Source organism: Chaetomium fimeti, assembly GCF_033439085.1.
Source record: "Chaetomium fimeti strain CBS 168.71 chromosome Unknown B0H64scaffold_3, whole genome shotgun sequence".
In the NCBI taxonomy this organism is placed as follows: domain Eukaryota; kingdom Fungi; phylum Ascomycota; class Sordariomycetes; order Sordariales; family Chaetomiaceae; genus Chaetomium; species Chaetomium fimeti.
Genome location: NW_026944331.1, coordinates 3,942,189 through 3,961,154, shown reverse-complemented (window position 1 = coordinate 3,961,154; position 18,966 = coordinate 3,942,189). Strand labels below are relative to the sequence as shown.

General features: G+C 59.0%; 7 protein-coding genes across 7 annotated transcripts; 4 read left to right on the top strand and 3 right to left on the bottom strand.

Annotated features, from left to right (window-relative positions):
- Positions 1-23: 23 nt before the first annotated feature.
- B0H64DRAFT_134015 (uncharacterized protein) lies at positions 24-927 on the bottom strand. The gene is made up of 2 exons (XM_062798173.1): positions 569-927; positions 24-507 (listed from the first exon to the last, which is right to left on the bottom strand). Exons 1-2 carry the CDS (start codon positions 681-683, stop codon positions 110-112), a joined length of 513 nt encoding a protein of 170 aa, XP_062661420.1. The 5' UTR covers positions 684-927; the 3' UTR covers positions 24-109.
- Position 928: 1 nt separating this feature from the next.
- B0H64DRAFT_134008 (uncharacterized protein) lies at positions 929-2,497 on the bottom strand. Its single transcript, XM_062798172.1, has one exon. It carries the CDS (start codon positions 2,190-2,192, stop codon positions 1,173-1,175), a length of 1,020 nt encoding a protein of 339 aa, XP_062661419.1. The 5' UTR covers positions 2,193-2,497; the 3' UTR covers positions 929-1,172.
- A 555-nt stretch (positions 2,498-3,052) lies between these two features.
- B0H64DRAFT_441323 (uncharacterized protein) lies at positions 3,053-3,751 on the top strand (the record flags this gene model as incomplete). The annotated part of the gene is made up of 1 exon (XM_062806563.1): positions 3,053-3,751. One exon carries the CDS (start codon positions 3,053-3,055, stop codon positions 3,749-3,751), a length of 699 nt encoding a protein of 232 aa, XP_062661418.1.
- Positions 3,752-3,975: 224 nt separating this feature from the next.
- Positions 3,976-5,639, bottom strand: B0H64DRAFT_441322 (uncharacterized protein; the record flags this gene model as incomplete). The annotated part of the gene is made up of 3 exons (XM_062806562.1): positions 3,976-3,995; positions 4,139-5,040; positions 5,623-5,639. 3 exons carry the CDS (start codon positions 5,637-5,639, stop codon positions 3,976-3,978), a joined length of 939 nt encoding a protein of 312 aa, XP_062661417.1.
- On the top strand, positions 5,336-8,357 carry B0H64DRAFT_473941 (P-loop containing nucleoside triphosphate hydrolase protein). The gene is made up of 3 exons (XM_062808023.1): positions 5,336-6,006; positions 6,062-7,833; positions 7,899-8,357. The coding sequence occupies exons 1-3, from the start codon at positions 5,687-5,689 to the stop codon at positions 8,351-8,353; spliced, it is 2,547 nt and encodes an 848-aa protein (XP_062661416.1). The 5' UTR covers positions 5,336-5,686; the 3' UTR covers positions 8,354-8,357.
- Positions 8,358-10,685: 2,328 nt separating this feature from the next.
- B0H64DRAFT_133866 (uncharacterized protein) lies at positions 10,686-11,621 on the top strand. Its single transcript, XM_062798169.1, has one exon. It carries the CDS (start codon positions 10,841-10,843, stop codon positions 11,498-11,500), a length of 660 nt encoding a protein of 219 aa, XP_062661415.1. The 5' UTR covers positions 10,686-10,840; the 3' UTR covers positions 11,501-11,621.
- A 590-nt stretch (positions 11,622-12,211) lies between these two features.
- B0H64DRAFT_133858 (uncharacterized protein) lies at positions 12,212-18,452 on the top strand. The gene is made up of 2 exons (XM_062798168.1): positions 12,212-13,097; positions 13,189-18,452. Exons 1-2 carry the CDS (start codon positions 12,667-12,669, stop codon positions 18,176-18,178), a joined length of 5,421 nt encoding a protein of 1,806 aa, XP_062661414.1. The 5' UTR covers positions 12,212-12,666; the 3' UTR covers positions 18,179-18,452.
- The last annotated feature ends 514 nt before the right edge of the window (positions 18,453-18,966 follow it).

The window sequence follows — 18,966 nt, the reverse complement described above, 5'->3', positions numbered from 1 at the left end:
CCCTTTTCCTGGACGTCGCGGGCCTCGCAACGGCGCGGCCCGCGCTCTCCACACCTCCCTCGTGCGCAATCTGCACATCTGAGCGGCAGGCTGTTTCCCACACATGATGTTACGACGGTATGATTGGGCGGGGCGGACGGCAGGGGGGGGGTTGAACAGGTTCGGTTTCCGGGATACTGGGTTTTTCCTTTTTACTGGGCGGCGGGGGAGGAGGAGGTTGGGGCCAAAAAGTACCGGTACCTCCTGCTGCTGCAGACGGACGGACGGACAGCTGGCCACGCGTTCCCCACGCACCCCCCTTCTTGACGCACACCCCCCCGGGCGGGACGGGGCGGGAACGGTTCAGGGCTGCAGGTGTGGCTGGCAGGTTCTTCGCTAGCGTACCCAGCTGTGTGGGAAGGAGGAGGGGCGGGAGGGCGGATGTGTGGACTCCCTCTGGCGCGTGGGCTGCTCCCCCCCGCCCCGGCCTGTGCCCTGCCTTGCTTGGGAGCACAGAACCAAGCTTGGAGCGCGGGCGGTCGGTCGGCTGCCGGCGAGCCGGGGCACGTGAGGGCGAGGGTGGGTTGGCTGGCTGGCTGTCGCGGCTGGAGAGGAGATGGGGGGGTGGGCTTTTCCTTTTCGGGTTTCCGGGGGGGATGACTAGTTATGCTCTGACATGAGCAGGCTGGGCGGCTGTATGACATGGGGTTGGTGGATCATTCTCTACGGGGCTGGTCAGGTGGATTTCACGTGTTCATTCATGCTTAGCATCTTGTATTGGTGTTCATGTTTACTACGTAGGGGGCGAAAACGCGGTAGATCCTGGTGTTGCTTGCTCCTCCTGCGTGACAGTGCCCGTGATCTGATTCCAGCCGGCCACGTACAGTGTCTTCCCGGCCCTCTCGGCGCCGTAGCGGTGGCTTCAGCCATGTCCCGACACTGTGCTTACGCCCTCCATCCCAGTCTGTGGCTGTCCAGGCCGTCAGGTGACGTGGTTGAGCCCAACAGGGCCACCTGAAGGCTGCGAGGGTCGTCATGTGTAGTAACCCCTGAGCCGTCACGTGACGCCTTCTTTTCTCTTCGGGCCCTTTCTCTTTTTAATATGACAATAATATACCCATACAAGATTTTCTGTCATCAAGATAACCTCCCTAGGTACCTATTCAACCAACGGTAGCCTAAGCAGCAACGCCCTAGACATCCTCAAAATCCACCAGAGCCTCCAGCTCCTCCACCTCGAAACCCTCACTCTCAACTACCTCCAACTCCCCCCCTTCCACACCCTCACTCTCCACCACCTCCACCAACTCTGCCCCTTTCACACCCTCTACTTCCACACCCTCCACTTCCACACCCTCCACCACTTCCTCAGCACCCACCACTTCCTCGCCACCACCCTTAACCTCCCCCTCCGCACTCCCCCGCTCCCAAAACCGCGTCAACCACGTCCCCACCGGCTCCAAGCCCTTATGCTTCTCCATGCCCTCCCACGGGTTCTCATTACTGCCCGTCTCGTAGTAGTCGACATACCACAGCGGGTTGTGCTGGGCAGCAGCGCCGCCCCCTTTGCCGCCGCCCCTGTTGCCGCCTCGTCCTCCTTTTCCGCCGCCCCTTCCTCCTCCGCCGCCGCCGCCGCCGTTGTTGTTACGCGGGTTGTGGAGGCTGCGCGGGTTGTGCGGGTTGGGGCTGCGCGGGTGGGGGCTGCTGCCCCGGCGCGGGCTGGCGCTGCCTCCTCTGCTGCTACCCCTGCGGGCGGTGGTGGTGGATGGGCGCCTGGTGGTGGTGTCGAGGGTGAAGTCGTCGTTGTAGTTGGCGTTGTTGTTGTTGTAGTTGGGGGTGGAGGTGTTGGGGGTGGCGTTGCCGTCCGAGTCGGAGTAGGTGATTTCGTCCCGGGGTGGGGCGGCCGAGTTGGATTTGGACCCGGCCTGGGCGCGGTATGCGGTGAACGGGGGCTCGGTGGCGGCGATGATGGCGTCGTCGAGGCGCGGGTTGAAACGGCGTTTCTTAGACGCGCGTGTGGAGTCCTCTTCGTCGTCGTCGTCGGGGCGGGGCCTGGTGACGCCGCCGAATCTGGTGAAGCCTAGGGTTTCGGCCATGGCGGCGTCTTCGGCGACCTCGAACTCATTGTTGGACGAGGAGCGGTTGGACGGGTTGGACCGGGGGTCGAAGTCGTCCTCGAAGAGGTCAATTTCATCTGGATTTTGGCGAGCCATGTTGGATTATGTGTAGAACAATGCGGGTGGGTGAAAGTGGATGAGATGGTGCTGTGTGTTGTGAATGAGGGGGAAGCTGTTGATATAAGCGGCAGGAATGAATGAAGGACCAAGTGAGCGAGCGAACGAATGAATGAACTTGGTTTGGGAAAGGGCGTCCCTTTGTTTGTCGGAGCTGTCCGCTTGCGGCAAAGGCTGCTAAGGTAACTTCCGTCTCTGTGGCGAGTGGGGGGACAAAAAGACCAATTGCTTTTAGGAATGCCCCAGCATCCGTTAGACTTGCAAACAAAAACTCTACTTCGTAAAGGGACAGGCAAATGCAATGAGCTGCACTTTGGTTTGGTGCCGTTCTCAGCCTTGTGGGACTCGCCAAATTGGCAGTCGCGCTGGTCAGAGCCGCAACTCGATGAGCAGGGGCTTGGAGCACAGTATGCGACAAAAAGTCGATTCAAGGCCGTCTTGAAGACACGGTAAGTGGTTGTTGTAATGGCTGTCACTGATAGAAAAGGAGTTGATTATCGCTACAAAATACTAGCTTAATTAGGTACTCATGTAACATTAAGTTCGGTCCAATCAATCAGGCGGGTAGGATTCAAGGGAATCGGTTTAAATGGGAACTGGTGAAGAATGGAAAGAACCCTCTTCCGTGCACTGTGTTGAACTTGTCTCGCCCGCGCACGGGCTTAATCAACCTCCCGATCTTCAACCCCCTGTTCCCTTGTTCCCATCACTAGCCCTTGTAATCTCCCAACCTCACCTCACTCACCTCACATACCTCAATCCCTTCCTCCCATCTAGTTAGGTATCTCATCACACACAACAGCCCAACCAAACCATCAACCCCTCAACAACCACCCACAATGACGAACCCCCAACCCTCACCCATAACAATCCGCCTCCCCTCCAAATACACCACCCCCACCGACCCCCCAAAAACAACCCCAACAACAACACCCTTCCCCCCACCACCCCTCCCCTTCCTCCAACGCACCTGGACAGTAACCCACTCCACCCTCAAGATGTGGCGCACCGCCCAAAACGTCCGCATCACCTACGGCGCCCTCCCAGCACCACCACCACCCACCAAGAATAGCAACACCCAACGCGCGCGCGTCTCAGACACGGTCGAGTACGAGGCGCTCTCGGGCCGCGGCGGCGTCAAGCGCATCGCCGGCGTCGACACGGCTTCCGTCGCGGGCGACACGGCCGTGTGGGACTGGCGCGGGAGTGGTTGGCTGTTTTTTGTGAGTAGTCATTGGGAGGTGTTGGGGTGGGGGGAGCGGGTGGTACCCAGGGAAACGGGTGTTGAAGGGGAGGAGGGGGAGGGGGAGGTGGAGACGGAGACGGAGAGGTGGGTTGTGACGTGGTTCGCGCCGACGGTGTTTACGGCCGAGGGTGTGGATGTGTACAGCGACCGGCGCGGCGGTGCCAGTCAGGGGTTGGTGGCCGAGGTGTTGGCTGAGTTGGGGAGGGTGTGTGAAGGGAAGGGGAAGCTGGGGGAGATTGTGGGGCGGGAGATGAAGGAGGTGGCTATTAAGTTGCCTTGGAAGGAGACGTAAGGGGTGATGGGGTGGTGCTAATCGTGTTGTATTATTGTGTTGGTTTGGTTCAACGGTGCTCGCTTCTGTGGCTGTCTTTATCTCTGTCGTTATCTGGTTTATGCGACCGGCGGCGTTTGTCATCATCATCCCTATGACGGGTATCCTTATGCCGAACCTCACGCCGTCTATCCGACTCTCTACTGCGATCTTGGGTCCTATCCTCATGGCGTCGACGAGAATGGTTACGTCTGTGCGGCGAACCCTTCTCATCCCGACCATGCCTCTCCTGTTCCTCCCCTCGATGGTTACCCCTTTCCCTAGACTCATCATCGCGATGACGGGACCGCCGCTCCCCTCTCCCAGAGCCGCCATCCCCACCCAAACTCGCATGCCTCTCCCTTCTACTCCCATGCCAGTCCCCCTCCCTCCTCCTCTTCCTCTCCCGCCTCCTCTCCTCCCTCCTCTCCTCCTTCTCCAACGCCCTCAAATCCCTTTCCCTCTCCCCCACCTCCTTCCGCCTCTCCCTCTCCAACTCCCTCACCATCTTCGCCCCGCGCCGCATCACCGCCAGCGGGTCACTCGCATCCAACCTCGCCGCCGCGCGCGCCCCGCGCCCGGGGTCCTCCCGCCCAAACACGTTCTTGCTCGGCACCAACGGCGCGCCAGATGTCGCCCCTGCGCCATCCTCGCCCTCGCCCTCGCCCGCCGCCGAGGCATACCACGGCCCGCCGTCCGTCAGCCCTTGCCCGTCGCGCCCCGCCGCGTTCACCAGCCGCATCTGGTACTGGTCCTTGAGCTCGCGCTCTCGCCGCGCCGCTTCCCGCTCGGCTTCGGCATTCCCCTCGCGCGGCCGTGCGGTGTCGATATCGGGCTCGGGGAAGAGGGTCAGATGGCCCTTGCTGTCGACTAACGGGGCGGTGGAGGTGGTGGTTGTGGCGTTGGTGGTGAGGGCCAGCTCGCGCGCGGCTCGGTCGCCCGCGGCGGCCCGTTCGCGCGCCACGCGCATCTCGAAATCCGTGTCGTCTTCGCCGTGCCGCTTGCGCTTGCGCCCGGAGCTGGTGCTGCCGTGTGTGTCGTGATCCCGGCCTCGTGGCGGTGGTGCGACGGCTTCGAGGGCTTCGGGTTGTGGTTCTTCGAGCGGAGGGGGCACCTCGCCGCGGAGAATGGCTAGCCGGCGCGCTGCATCTTCTTCTTGCATGCGCTGCTCCTCAGCCTCTTCCCGGGCCTGGGCGGCTGCCTCGTCGCGCCGCACGCGGGCGATGTTGGCGGGGTTGTAGACGTTCCATGATTTTTTGCCGAGGAGATGACTTGGTTGGTGTTGGTTAGTAGGGGCTGTGGTTGCGATGTTCGGATCAATGGTGTGGCTTACAGAGGCATGATGGCGGTGATGGCGGGTTTGAGCAAGTCGGAGAGAGAATCGGATGCACCTTGATGGTCAGTCGCCTGAAGCTTCGCATGCCAAGACGATGCAGCGGGAACCAACTCCCCCACAAAACCACCCCACCAAATGATGAGATGCCAAGAGTTGAGCTGAACTGCCGCTACACTAAAAGGAAGATTATCCGCCGCAAGCAAGCCAAACCCCGCAGCATTCTTTGTTCCATCCTACCCCCGGGGCTGCTGGCTTGTGGCGGAACTGAAACGGCGTCTGTCCCAACAATAGCGGGAGCATCACCAACGACAAACCCTTTTTATAGACTCTCTTCGTTTGTTGGTCCTGAATTATCTGCCGCTGTGTGGCATAGGCCAACAATCGAGAGGGGCGAAAAACCATAAAGCCTCGAGATCGCCTCACAAAGGCCACATCTCCCGAAGCTCCCAAGGCAGCACCCCGCGACACAGCCCACCTGACTACGTACCTAACTACCGATCGAACCCGTCTGAATTACAATCCCCGCGAACTCATTTTACGAAACCGCCGGTTCCTTCCTTCGTGCTCCACGAGCAACCATAATGGACCGCAACAACCTCTTCAGCAGACCGGCACCCCGCGGGGGAGGTCCGGGTCTTCCTGGACGTCAGGTGCAGCGACCACCAGGAGGAGATGGTGGGGGATACGCACCCGCACCCGGTGGCCACGACTCATACGGCGGCCGCCAACCCGCGTCCGGAAGGCCGCAGCACCCTCCCGGCGGAGGTGCCGGATACGGGGGAGGAGGATACGATACACCACCTCCCCGCCAGTCCCAACCGAGGGGAGGCCGACAGGTCCGCCTAAGGCTCGCAAAGGTCGAGGACAAGACGTTGCAGGCGCAGTACATTTTTGGGAATGTGTGAGTTGGCTGGCCCGACCCTCGCTTGTTGTGAACCATTGCTGATCTTCACTAGCTCTGCCGTGTCCCCCAACGACTTCCCTCCGAGTCGCGACGGCTCCGATCTATACGTCCGCCTGAGCGGCCCTGAGCTACGCGGCGACTACGTCGTGACCGCACGCCCCACCCCGGGCTTCCCCGACGGCTGCATCAGTCTGTCCGACCCCCAACGAACATGGGCCAGCATCGGCATGATGGACGAGGTGATCGGCGAGCTGTTCGACCCGTTCGGCCACGGAGGGCCCGCGTACATTGGCTCCCTAGACGTCGAGGTTGGCTTCGCGTCGCAGAGGAAGATTGTGGACGCCCCGTACGACCAAGATGAGCTGGCCGCCATGTTTGTCAAGAGCTTTCAGAACCAGGTCTTCTCGCCGGGGCAGAGGCTGCTGCTCGATGTCCAGAACGTCCCCTTGTCCATCATGGTCAAGACGGTGACTCTGATCGATCTCACCATGCAACAGAGACAGAACGACGAACCCCCTACTCGCAGCGACCCTGGGGCACGGGGCATCCTCACCAACCAAACCAGCATCGGCTTTTACAAGGACGCCAGGTCGCCCATCAAACTCAAGGGCTCTAACAAGCGGCCCGCCGCCAACGCTATCATCAGCCCCGACTTCAAGTTCGAAGACATGGGCATCGGAGGTCTAGACACCGAGTTCTCCACCATCTTCCGCCGTGCCTTCGCCTCGCGTATCTTCCCGCCAGGCCTCATCGACAAGCTCGGCATCATGCACGTCAAGGGCATGTTGTTGTACGGTCCTCCGGGGACGGGAAAGACACTCATTGCCCGGCAGATTGGCAAGATGTTGAACGCCAGGGAGCCCAAGATCATCAACGGTCCGGAAGTGCTGAACAAGTACGTCGGTCAGAGTGAAGAGAACATCCGTAAGCTCTTCGCCGATGCCGAGAAGGAGTACAAGGAGAAAGGTGACGAGTCGGGTCTCCACATCATCATCTTCGACGAACTGGACGCTGTCTGCAAGCAGAGAGGTTCGGGCGCCGGCGGCGGCACGGGTGTGGGCGACAGTGTGGTCAACCAGCTGCTATCCAAGCTAGATGGTGTTGACCAGCTCAACAATATCCTCCTCATCGGAATGACCAACCGGAAGGACATGATCGACGATGCCCTGCTGCGCCCAGGCCGTCTCGAGGTCCAGATCGAGATCTCACTGCCTGACGAGTTCGGCCGGTCGCAGATTCTCAAGATCCATACCGCCAAGATGAAGGAGAACCAGGTCATGGGCAACGATGTCGACCTCCCCGAGCTGGCGTCGTTGACCAAGAACTTCTCGGGTGCCGAGCTGAGCGGTCTCGTAAAGTCGGCCACGTCGTTCGCCTTTGCGCGCAACATCAAGGTCGGCACCATGGCCAGCGTCAGCGAGGAGGTGGTCAACATGAAGGTGGTCCGGCAAGACTTCCTCAACGCGCTGGCCGAAGTCAAGCCCGCTTTTGGCGCCGATGACGCAGAGCTCGAGGACGCCATCCCCTACGGCGTCATACACTTCTCGCCGAGCATCTCGTCTATTCTCAACGACGGCATGCTGTACGTCGAGAACGTGCGGCAGCAGGAGCGGCTGCGGCATACTGCAGTCTTGCTGCACGGCCCGCCGGCCAGCGGCAAGACGGCGCTGGCGGCCCACATCGCCATGAAGTCGGACTACCCCTTTATTAAAATCATTACTCCCGCCTCCATGGTCGGTTTCAGGGACGAGCTGGCCAAGAAGGATCACCTACACAAGATCTTCACCGACGCCTATAAGTCACCTCTGAGCATGCTAATCATCGGTATGTCTTTTTTTCTCACCCAGCACCTCCCCTTGTTTCATAATGCTAACAATCCGGCTCCCCAGACAACATCGAGCGCCTGATCGAATGGAACCCGGTCGGCCTGCGCCTGTCCAACAGCATCCTGCAAGCCCTCGTGACCCTCCTCCAGACGCCGCCGCCCAAGGGCCACCGGCTGCTGATCCTCGCAACGGCCTCGCAGCTGTCCGTGCTGGAGCAGCTCGACATCACGACGGCGTTCGACCGGCAGATCCGGGTGCCGGCGGTGCAGGACGCGCGCGAGCTGTCGGCCGTGCTGGCCGAGTCGGGCGCCTTCCCCGACCCGGCCGACGTCGGCCTCGTCCTCGACCGCGTCCGCGACTACACCGGCGGCTCCGACCGCGTCGGCGTCGGCATCAAGACCATCCTGACCACCGCCGAGACGGCCCGCCTGAGTCAGGAGCCGGCGGTCTGGTTCGCCGAGCAGATTGCGGGGCAGATTGCCAGGTATAATCCGTATCCGGGTGGGGAGCAGCAGTAAAGGGGGGTGGGGTGTTGGGGGCGGCAGTGATATAGAGGGAATATATTGCTTGTTTGCTTTATTGTGTGTGTGTGTGTGTGTGTGTGTGTGTGTGTGTGTGGTGAGGTCAAGATGTGATGCTTGGGCTATTTACTTCGTACCAGGTTTGGTCTGGAGAGGCGATGCCCATGTTTTGATGTTCAAAGGATGTGAAAGTACCTCGGTACCTTACCTGCCTTACGTGTAACCCGAGCTTCTGCGGGAAGGTACTGCCTTGGCGGTATACAAAGCACCTTTTTGTACCACCAACACAACCCCCGCACAATGGCCATGGCCGAGCGGGGGGAATGCAGATACAACTGCATTGACCTCAAAGAGGTCACGGTTCGACTCCAATCGGAGTCGAAAAAATATTCCTGGACAAATCTCTGGGAATTGATGACAACCTCATAGAGGTTGATCCACTTGAAAAGTGGATGAATGTAAAACCCCCAAAAGGGTTTTCGTAACCAGCAGACGTGCTGGTGAGCTTTTTGTCTTTTACTTGACATTGCTTTTCTTAGCAAGTGTTTTTCTCGACAGCTCTTGGTTCGAAGTTGGGAAAACTAAACGGCAAGTCTTTAGAGTGGGAGGAGGGTCTTCGGAGTTCTCAGCGTGCAGCTCGAGCACCATCACGTCCGATCTGCAAATGACAACTCCCTAATAGTTATAGTTAAGGGAATCACTTATGCGCAGCTTGGTAAGCCCTCCATCATGTTGATCATAGAGGAAACCTACCTAGCCTTGCACTGCAATCCCCGGATTCCGTGCAACTAACGATCAAAACATTTCACTTGCTCATGACGACATGTTATACCCACCAACCAATCTCACAGCAAAGTCACGGAACTACCCATAGTACACCGTAACAAGACGACCAAAACGAGCGAGGAACCACCACACCGCAAACCCAAACAAGTAGTGAGGCCACGAGGTCACGTCTCCTCGGCCCTCACCCACCCACCTCCCTAATCCCAACCCCTCATCTTAATCTAGCTAAAGCGAGCCCGACGATCTGGATCCCGCCATCCCAACCCGGTCGGGCTCATCACCACCCTCCAGCACTAACCCCTTAGCTCGAGAACTCACCTCCCGAGCGAGCCAAACGCGAGCGAGAAAGACCCTCCACCAGCCCTCCACCAGCCCGCGCCGCGCCCTGCCGATCACCGCACATCCAGACCCTCCACGTGCGTGAGCGTGTGTGAAAACTGCGCTAGCAAACTGGGAATGGCAGGCGGATCTGGGATGCGTGGGAAGATACTGGTAACTAGTTATCGCTAATCTGTCCTTCGTGCGTTGGCTCGCTTTTTGGGTGTGTGGTGGCCGCGAGATGCGCGCGTGGGAGGGATGATTGATCTGCCGCTAACGTAAACTCGCACGCACGCGAACTGCAGCGCGCATCCCCACGCCCCACCCCCCACGGGTTTGCGCATGCATGCGGGCGGGTTCCTGGCAGACGGCGGGCTGCCCGCATGACGCAATCTGGGGTGGGCTGCTCGTTGTGTGCCTGTTTCGGAGTTGAGATGGACTGATGGAGGGCGGTTTGCGAGCTCGGAGGGTGGTTTTGGGGGCGGAGGTTGTCACGTTGTCACTGTGTCACTGTGGTACCGGTGGATTGGCGGTTTATGCTGTGGATAGGAGTTGTGTGGTGGGATTGGGATGGAGGAACCAGGGTGTTGGAGGATGGTGAGTTATGCATCATGCTCCCCGAGAGCCCGATGAGCCCGAGTACCCCCCACCATTGTTCATTCGTCGGTTTGCGAAGTTGATGGTGGGACGGTGTTTAATCTGTACTTTTACTTTTTGGCGGACGGAATAGGGGTCCAAGACGGCAAACCCCTCGATGGATTCGAGACATGGCACAGGGAAAGACATCGAGCCGCCGCGCTGCTGCCGCCGGCACCGGCGGTCCAGCATCAGGTTGGTGAGCTGCTCGCCTGGATTCGGCAGTTGCTAAGCCAACTCGTCGATCCCCATTCGGCGAAATCTCGTGCCGGAAGACGGCCGTTTGGACGATCGACAGCCTCGTTTGGCGGCATGACGGGCAGAGGCGAGGCGCAGGGAACGAGAGCGTTAAAATTGGGGAAGATTAGGGACGGGGAGCTCCTCTTGGGGAGCAACGGTCTCGGAACTCGCCGGGTGAGAGGAAGGCCAGGCATGGAAGCAATTTGGAATACCTAAAAAGGGTGTGCTGGAGGTCGTGCATCTCCCCGAGAACGTAACTCGCCGAGTACGCTTGCTAACCTGCCTCCATACGACTGTCTGTCTTTTCTCGCATTGCCCGCCTCGCTTGGCCGCCCACCGTCTGTCGTGCAACGCCGAAGAGGTTTGGAGAAGCCGTCCGACAGGAGTCCACTGGCCGTGGGATGCGAACGACGTCACTTGACCGGTTTGGCACATTTGGGTCATTGGGGTTCCTGCGGCCAGAGGCGCCACACCCGGAGGAATGGGTGACGTGGGGGTTGGTCAATGCTTGTCAAGCAGGTTCTGGTCTGGAGCTGTTCCTGCGTCCCTGAAATGAAGATTGCTCCACCTTGGGTTTCCAACACGACGGGTCTGCCACTCTGCGAAAGGGGCAGATTGGGTAGCATGACCGATCTCTCCATCGGCGCTGCCGTCCAATGCAACCTGTTGACCTTGGTGGTCTTGAGGGAGGGAGCAGAGCACGAGCCACGAGTTACTCGCCATTACATAGACGGTGCGGCTGCGTCTAACGTTAACTACCGTGTACGCAGCACGGTTCGTTCAGCCTCGCAGGCGTATCCCCGCCAGCTGAAGGCTTCAGAACGAAAGTGTTGCGGAATCTGCCTTGTGGCTGGTATCCTCAACCCTGCACCGCCATCGTCAAGTGAAGGTTTTCGCCGCCAACACCCCTCAATTCCATCAAAATCCGGCTGTCTGGGAAATGAAGGCCAAGCAAGCGAGACCGGAAGCTGTTCCGTAACGCCACGACTGGGGCCCGGGGTTCTTCAACTGGAAACCGCGCGAGCCAGGTGCCAGGAACTCCACCCGTCGAGGTCGACCCACGTGTGGCCAAGCTCCCAGGCCAAAGTTTGGTGCGGCTGGGTTCCGGGCAACGGCCAGGAAACTGCAAATTGTGTGGTTTGCATCGCTGGTAGCGCATATTAAGAGACAATATTGCCAGGGCAAACAGAGATCCTGTGACACGGACGAAGTGAGAGAGAGATACACGAAGTCAGATCGAGTCTCCACGGTGGACCTCCAGCATGCAGTCAGTGGGCAAACTCTCTCTCCACCACACCTCATGCATGCACGCTAAGCTTGCAGGTGGTCGAACCGTGCGCACGGGACTTTTCGCGCAGAGATGCAGATTCCATTGTGTGCTGCCGACTCCTCGCTTGCGCTGGGCCACAGGGCAGCTTCCGGTTACCAAGTACAGAGGTCGCTGTTTTTGGATCTTATCCTTTCCATGGGACGAACGGCGACTAGGCTGACCCGCATCGGGGAACGACTTTGGTCGGGCCATCACAAGTTTCTCCCTCTGTTTCTGCGAACTCCCGTCGTCAGGGCTTCGAAGTTCGGATGACTTCCCGCCTTGCAAGTTGGACGGTTGGACCCTGGCGTGCCTCGCGAGCTTGTGCGCGTCCCGTCCCAACTGGCAGTGAAAACCCCACCCTTCAATTTCCCACCCAGGCCTTATCACGCGGTGGCCGGCGACCCTGCCAAGTGCCTTCCTTCCCACCCCTGCTTTGCTCGAACCGGGGTAGGAGCAACCAGCAGCCCTTTGATTCCCTGCTTCCCCACCCCGCCGATCGAATGGGTTGCTCTCCCGTTCGACGACCTGCACTCGACCTCTCTGTTCTCAGATTCAAAGCTGCACTAGCAGAGCCCGGTGTCTCGGTTGTCCTCGCGCTCTGATTGACCAGCAAACAAACTCCCAACGATATCATTTTTTCTTCCCTCTTTTTGCTTCTTCCGTGTTTGCAACCACTTCATGGCGCCAAACCGTATGTGTGACCCTCTCCAGCCACGCTATCCCTTTTTCCCTCGTTTGCTCGGCCGTTTCCCCCTCTCTGCTCTCCCGTGTTGGTCTGGGTAAACACAGCCAACCCGGTTCGGAAAGTCTGCCGCTGCACGCTGCAGACTGCAGTGCGCCCGCTGGTTCCTCCTCAACCTCTTTCACAACATCTCCAACGAGACAAGGCCAATTCAATGAGCCCGTGTTGACCTTCAATGCCTTCGATTTCAGACACGTCGTCCGCCATTGGCAGTAGGAGCAGCAGGACCGGGCCATAGTAGGTAGCTCTACCACACCGGGCTTGCCGTTGCGCGCCATGGGCCCCGAATTAGTACCGTCGTCTGTAGCGACTGGGCCGTCGACGCGGCCACTTCACCAACAACAACAACCACAACAACAACAACCAAAGGAGCTCCCATTTCGGGTTACAGCATCCTCTGAGAGGCTCCTTAATCAGCACCCGCCGAGGATAGGGAATGAAAGCAAGCGGGCAAAGCCGGGTAGCAGGGCAGCAGGTCTCGGGTTGGCCAAGACAAAACTCTGGGTTTCTGCCGGTTCGCAATCCAAACCACTATTGCCCGTGACCGAGCGCGCGTCACACGAAGAGAACCTTGCGGGGCGCCGGGCGAAGAAGGGTAGCCGGGATGAGGACAGGTGGGACATCACCCCCGACGGGGGCTCGGCCGGTCGCGAGGGGAGGCAGTTCGCCGTGGCCAATGTTGGGAACAATGGCCGCATTTATTTGAGGTAGGGAACGACATGCGCTCGGAACAGCAGCCTAGCACCCTCTCCGCTGCGTGATGTTGGCCAAACCGGGCATCTCTGACAATTTATGTAGGCCGACCGTTCGCCCCGCAAACCAGCGGTACCCTCAGCCACCTTTTGTTTTTCCTATGACGCCGCCGGGCACCGCGGGATTGGAGGCCATAGCCCCGGAACAACGCCTGGGCCTCGACGCGCACCCCCAGCTTCCCCTCCGTAACTGGACACCGTCGCACCCTCCGTCGTCTTCGCCTAGTCCCGCCCTTGGGAAGAGCGGCGAGAAACAGCTGAAAACACGCCAGAGGCACCGCCGTGCCCTGTCGGATTCGACATTGCCGGATGCGAGCATCGCACGAGAATCTGAGCCGGGGGGTTTCAAGGTGGTGATTACACAACCGGGTGAGGACGAGAGGCCGAGGACTGTGGACGAGATGGACTTGCACCAACCGCCATCACTAGAAGTCGCTATCCCGTCGTGGAGGATAGGCACGCCCAGGTTTAGCATTCGGGGGACGCCATTCATTCGAGGCTCTTCATATGCCCCGACCGAGGAGATGCGCTCCAGTAGCACATCGTTTCTCCGCCTCACGCCCCTAGACGGAACCTCGAGCAATTCCAGGAACGCGAGTTTCTTCCGCATGTCAGGAATGCTATCCCCCTGGGCCGATCCTACCGACATCCCCAGCCATACATCAGCTCGTCCTCCCGCCCGCCCGCGAGCCACCTACATGTCGACCCACCTCGTAATTGAGCCGCCCATGTTTGACGTCTTGACCTTCAAACCCGCCTGTGACGACCGCGCCATTGTTCGGTACTCGAATGCCGGCTCCGTTACCGCCGCCACCCCGCCCCGCTTGGTCGCCGAGATCACATCTCCCACCTTCGTCGATTACGAACTTTTGTCCGACTTTTTTCTCACCTACCGGTCTTTTCTTGAGCCATCCGATCTCCTGCGCATGCTTTTTGCCCGACTTCGCTGGGCACTGACCAGGGCCGATGAGGTTGGCCAGGTGGTAAGGGTCCGTACCTTCGTTGCCCTGCGCCATTGGATCCTCAACTACTTTATGGACGACTTCCTGGTAGACCACAGCCTACGTGTCACGTTTTGTAGTCTGTTGAACGACCTCGTCGCCGAATTCTTGCGGGACCCCAAAACGCCCAAAGTACCGCTCAAAATTCTAGCTGAATTGAAAAAGTGCTGGCGGAGGGTCTGCGCACAATTTTGGGACGGACCCGCGTTCGACACCACACTCGGGCCTGATATTCTGGTTTCTCCCGGGGGGATCGCAGGCCACCGCGACTCACAGCTTGACCCAACATTCTGGTTAGAAAATGGAGCCGAACCGCCCCAGCTGGACGACCTGATATTCCCCACCAGCCCCCGCGGTCACTCGAGCTTCTACGGTGGTCTGGCGAGAGCCGGTCATATCGACGCCGTTGTAGCGGGTGACCGTCCAGCGACACCCGAGGTTGCCGTAGACAGCGAGCGCGCGGAAAGGAACGGCGCCATCTCACCAACCAGCATCACCAGCGTGGACGTGGTCTCTTGTTCGTTTCCGACCAAAAACACACGGCCCATGCGCCCGGGCGCTGGCTACCCAGCTGCGCACCCAGCTGACCCCAGCTCTTTAACCAACTCCGGTCCGGTTGCTACCACGCCTCGCGCACTAGTTGGCAAGCGGGCCCGCCCGCAACCTTCTCACAAGCGAAATGTCAGCCTTAGCGATTCCCTGCGCGAGCAGCCGACGACAGAGAAGGGTCTTTATAAGAATGCCGAATTCCTGCTAGCACTTCCCTATGCAGGCAGCCTAGTTCGCGGCGATTTCCTACCGCCCTCCCAGGCCCTCGTCGAGGTCCCCCCACCGATGGTGAACGGGAGACAAACTACAATCTTTCAACCAGCACAGGTTGATCTATTGAAAGAAAGCACAGTGGCATCCGCCATGTCTGGTCAAGGGATGAAGAGGCTTCTGGGGAGCGTGCGGCGGGCTTTGAGCACCAAGGGGCAAAACCTATCACCAACCCAGGGCACCTTCATCAACATCTCTCCGATTGGACCAAGGGGTGCGACCACCAACAGGCTCCCGGGCACTCCAATAGTACCACAGGCCCGAAGCCGCCAGAACCGCGGCCGTCCTTCCGTACGGATCGATTTGCTCGGCGCCGAGGTTGCCGAGGACTTTAAAAAGGCTGTGCGAGAAGACACCCAAGCTCAATCCGAGAGATCAGACGAACCTCCCCGTCCCGCCGATCCTCAGACGGGTGATGGTACGGGGGATTTCTCGACCTCTCACTTACACACCTCTCCCGCGGCGTTCTCGCATGACTTCGTGGTCACACGACCGACGAGCGATATGGGCATCACTACTGGCAGCAAATCCATCGTTATTGTAGACGACACATCAGTTCAAGACGACTATCCTTTCATGACAGGTGCGTTGCCAGTTGCCAACTCGTCGGTGGACGCATTTTCCGAAGCCTTCGCGCCGAACGGTGCGGATCCAACGCCACCGAACACACCGCCGGGCCGTGCTATGGGCACTCCCAGAATGTCCTCATACATACTTGGTCAGGACCTTGCGCATAATTCACTGTTAGCCGGCCCGCTACCTCCCTTCGTTCCGGATATGAATACCCTAGGGCAAAGTGGACGTCCCTCCGAGGACCAAACCAGACCCTCGCTTGATTATTTAGACGAGGACTCGAGTCCACCTTTCGCTGACGACGAGAGAGGACATGTGAGGCAATCTTCGAGTCGGTCGTATGCATCCAATCACTCGGGAGGCCACGTTCGCCGCTCGTCCTTCAATAGCGAGAGCTTCCACCATCTCACCGTCCGCAGCTTCGATGCCACGACCGTTTCGGGCCAGTCGATCGGCGACTCGTCTCCGGTTATGGCTCCCGAGCCGCTTCGGGTTCTGAGGCGAAGACCAGGCGGCGATCTCCGCGCCGTCACTACCGTCGGCGATCTGGACCCAGCTACGCTTAGGAGGTCGCGGTCGGTCGGGTCCCTGACAACATATAGCGAATCTATCCGCAGCTCGTATCTTCGCAGCGCCGTTGCAGACTCTAGCGGCTTTGTGGATGTTGTCGCCAGTGATTACTCCCCCGGCCACGCCAAGACATTCTCTCTGGGCGCCATCGCCGAGAAGAAACCGAAGCAGAACTTGTCCCTATTCAGCACCCACTCGTCCAAGCCGATCATGCGACCGTCGTTTGAAGCCGAGGCGCAGAAACTCGCGCAGATTCCTGACGACATGGACGATGATGGGGGCGTTGAGTCTGCACTGTTGAAGCTGGAGGGCAAATTCCCGACAAGAAAGGCTGGACTCAAACTGTCAATGGACCTGAGGCCGGCACAGGACATCGATGCTACTCCGGACTGGGAGGGAGGATACGAGGAGAATGAGGCCATCGAAAGAGAGGAGGAAGAACACCACGAGGCAGAAGTCGAGCCTCAGCCTTACCCGCCGAGCTCCTCGACCGCGCCTTCCACCATCACACCCCAGGCCGGCCTATTGAACGTGGCTGATAGCCAGGGACACCACAGCGTTGTGCAGTCCTTCTTGTCGGACGATTCAAGGGCGTCTTATTCGTCGATACCATTGCTGGAACGTGGTTTGACTGATGATGGGCGGACGGCAACTCGGGAATGGACAGACCGGTCCATCCTCCAGGGACCCGACGACGATGCGTCAACGCCGGACAACCGCAGCATCCACGACTCGCAGCATCCTTCGTACGAGTTCATCTCGAAAACAGACAGCATCGGCCTAATTCGACAAGGAGCCACCATGCCCGAAGACGAGTCGGCACGGGACAGCCTCGAGCAGTCGTTCCTGGATGTCGACAGCGATAACGAGAGTGTTATCTCCTCGGAGTTATCTGCAGAGGCTCTTATTCAAGAGGCCGAGGATCGTGAATTCTCGCCAAATGACATTGGAGTTGCCATATCCACCTTGCCGGCCCATCCTCTGGCTGAAAACCCGCGCACCCCAAGGCCGCCGTCCCCAACCATCACACTCATGCAGGCTCTCCAAATGTCTCCCGAGGCCGTCTACGTCCCGACGCTCCAACACCATCAAGTGTGCGAGAAGCCACTGCCACCCACCCCCGACACCACACCAACAACAACAGCGCCGCCGTTTCTCCGCTCGCCGCTTTGTTCGCCCGCAGATCCAACCGGGACCAAGGAGGCACTACGCAACGCTCCAACCCTCGAGATCCCCGATCCTGTCAGCAGGCCTCTCAACACGCCACTTAGCAAATACTCGGTTCACCTGCCCTTCATTCTCGCCTTTGACAGCGACATCCTAGCGCAACAATTCACTCTCGTCGAGAAGGACGCGCTCAACGAGATCGACTGGAAAGAGCTGATTGAGATGCGCTGGAAGAATGCTGAGCAAAATGGCATCCACGTGCGCAGCTGGGTGTCCTTCCTGCGCGACACGGACGCTCGTGGCGTTGAGGTGGTCATCGCACGCTTCAACATCATGGTCAAGTGGGCCGTCTCGGAGATCGTGTTGACACAAGACATCGAGGAGCGCGCGCGCTGCATAATCAAGTTCATCCACATCGCCGCCCATTGCCGCCGCTACCGCAACTTCGCTACCATGAGCCAGGTCACCATTGCGCTCACCAGCAACGAGGTCAGCCGGCTCAGCAAGACGTGGGCTATGGTCCCCGCGAGCGACAAGCGCACGCTAATGGAGCTGGAGGCGCTCCTGTCACCGACGAGGAACTTCTACAACATGCGCGCCGAGATGGAGGGCGGCGGCGCGTCCGTCTCCGGGATGGGGTGCATCCCCTTTGTGGGGATATACACGCATGACTTGCTGTTCAACGCGCAAAAGCCGAGCGAGATTGCGAGCTCGCCCACCGCCGCGCCGCTCGTTAACTTTGAGCGCTGCCGGACCGCGGCCGGTGTGGTCAAGACGTTGCTGCGGCTGCTCGAGGCGAGCATGCTGTACAATTTCCAGCCGATCGAGGGCATTACCGAGCGCTGCTTGTGGATGGGCGCGTTGGGGGATGAGGAGATCAGGCGGTTGAGCGAGGGTTTGGAGTAAGCCCACTTGGGCTTGAAGCTATCACAGAAGAATGATGGCGGGTGAGAGGAGACACAGCGGCAGCAACCTCGCATAACGGCCAACGCCAACGCCCTCACTCGACACGGCAACCACTGCTCACACCACCGTTGTCGTTTCAACACCCACGATGCGATACCTCACAGCGAACATCGCCATCATCATCGCCATGCTCCAAATAGACGACCGGTCTGCTCACGCACCAGCTGTATCACTACATCGTTTTACGTTTCAAAAACCGCGCCATCTCGTTTCTACATTTGCAATTCTACGCCGATATGATACCACCTACAAGCGATACCGATCTCTTCCTACCTACCTACCTATAACCTATTTTCTAATACTCGACCACCTACTCCTTGCTTATTTCCACCATTACCTCCTCTGTTTTATGTTCATGTTCCCCTATTCTTACTTTTACTATACGCTTGTTTTCTCTGTCTAGTTATCCGCCAGCGGAAAAAGATACATTTGCTTGTTTGTTTGTCTGATATCCGGGTTGGGCGTTGTGGGGGTTTTATTTATCTATTCACCCTTCGGGGTAGCGGGGCGCAAAAAGGAGTTGTATTTTCATGTTTGATGGGATGGGTTGAATGGGATGAATACTTCGGGCATCCCGACTTCTGGGCTGGCCATTACATTGATTCGGATGGAGCTGTTGGCCGTGTTTATCTAGAGGGTGGAGCTCGTGCTTTTTTTTGCGGGAGTGGTGTTTGAGTGTAGATGGGCACCTCCTTAGATTGGAGGGTGGCGTGTTGTGTGTTGTGTGT

What these genes read in the sequence shown, in the direction of transcription:
- B0H64DRAFT_133858 (XM_062798168.1), top strand. Translation starts at nt 12,667, where the DNA reads ATGGGCCCCGAATTAGTACCGTCGTCTGTAGCGACTGGGCCGTCGACG. An exon ending in AATGGCCGCATTTATTTGAG is followed by an intron (nt 13,098 to 13,188) that starts GTAGGGAACGAC and finishes CAATTTATGTAG; the next exon opens with GCCGACCGTTCGCCCCGCAA.
- B0H64DRAFT_134015 (XM_062798173.1), bottom strand. Translation starts at nt 683, where the DNA reads ATGTCATACAGCCGCCCAGCCTGCTCATGTCAGAGCATAACTAGTCAT. An exon ending in CCAGCCGCGACAGCCAGCCA is followed by an intron (nt 508 to 568) that starts GCCAACCCACCC and finishes ACCGCCCGCGCT; the next exon opens with CCAAGCTTGGTTCTGTGCTC.
- B0H64DRAFT_133866 (XM_062798169.1), top strand. Translation starts at nt 10,841, where the DNA reads ATGCTTGTCAAGCAGGTTCTGGTCTGGAGCTGTTCCTGCGTCCCTGAA.
- B0H64DRAFT_134008 (XM_062798172.1), bottom strand. Translation starts at nt 2,192, where the DNA reads ATGGCTCGCCAAAATCCAGATGAAATTGACCTCTTCGAGGACGACTTC.
- B0H64DRAFT_473941 (XM_062808023.1), top strand. Translation starts at nt 5,687, where the DNA reads ATGGACCGCAACAACCTCTTCAGCAGACCGGCACCCCGCGGGGGAGGT. An exon ending in CAGTACATTTTTGGGAATGT is followed by an intron (nt 6,007 to 6,061) that starts GTGAGTTGGCTG and finishes GATCTTCACTAG; the next exon opens with CTCTGCCGTGTCCCCCAACG. An exon ending in TCTGAGCATGCTAATCATCG is followed by an intron (nt 7,834 to 7,898) that starts GTATGTCTTTTT and finishes CCGGCTCCCCAG; the next exon opens with ACAACATCGAGCGCCTGATC.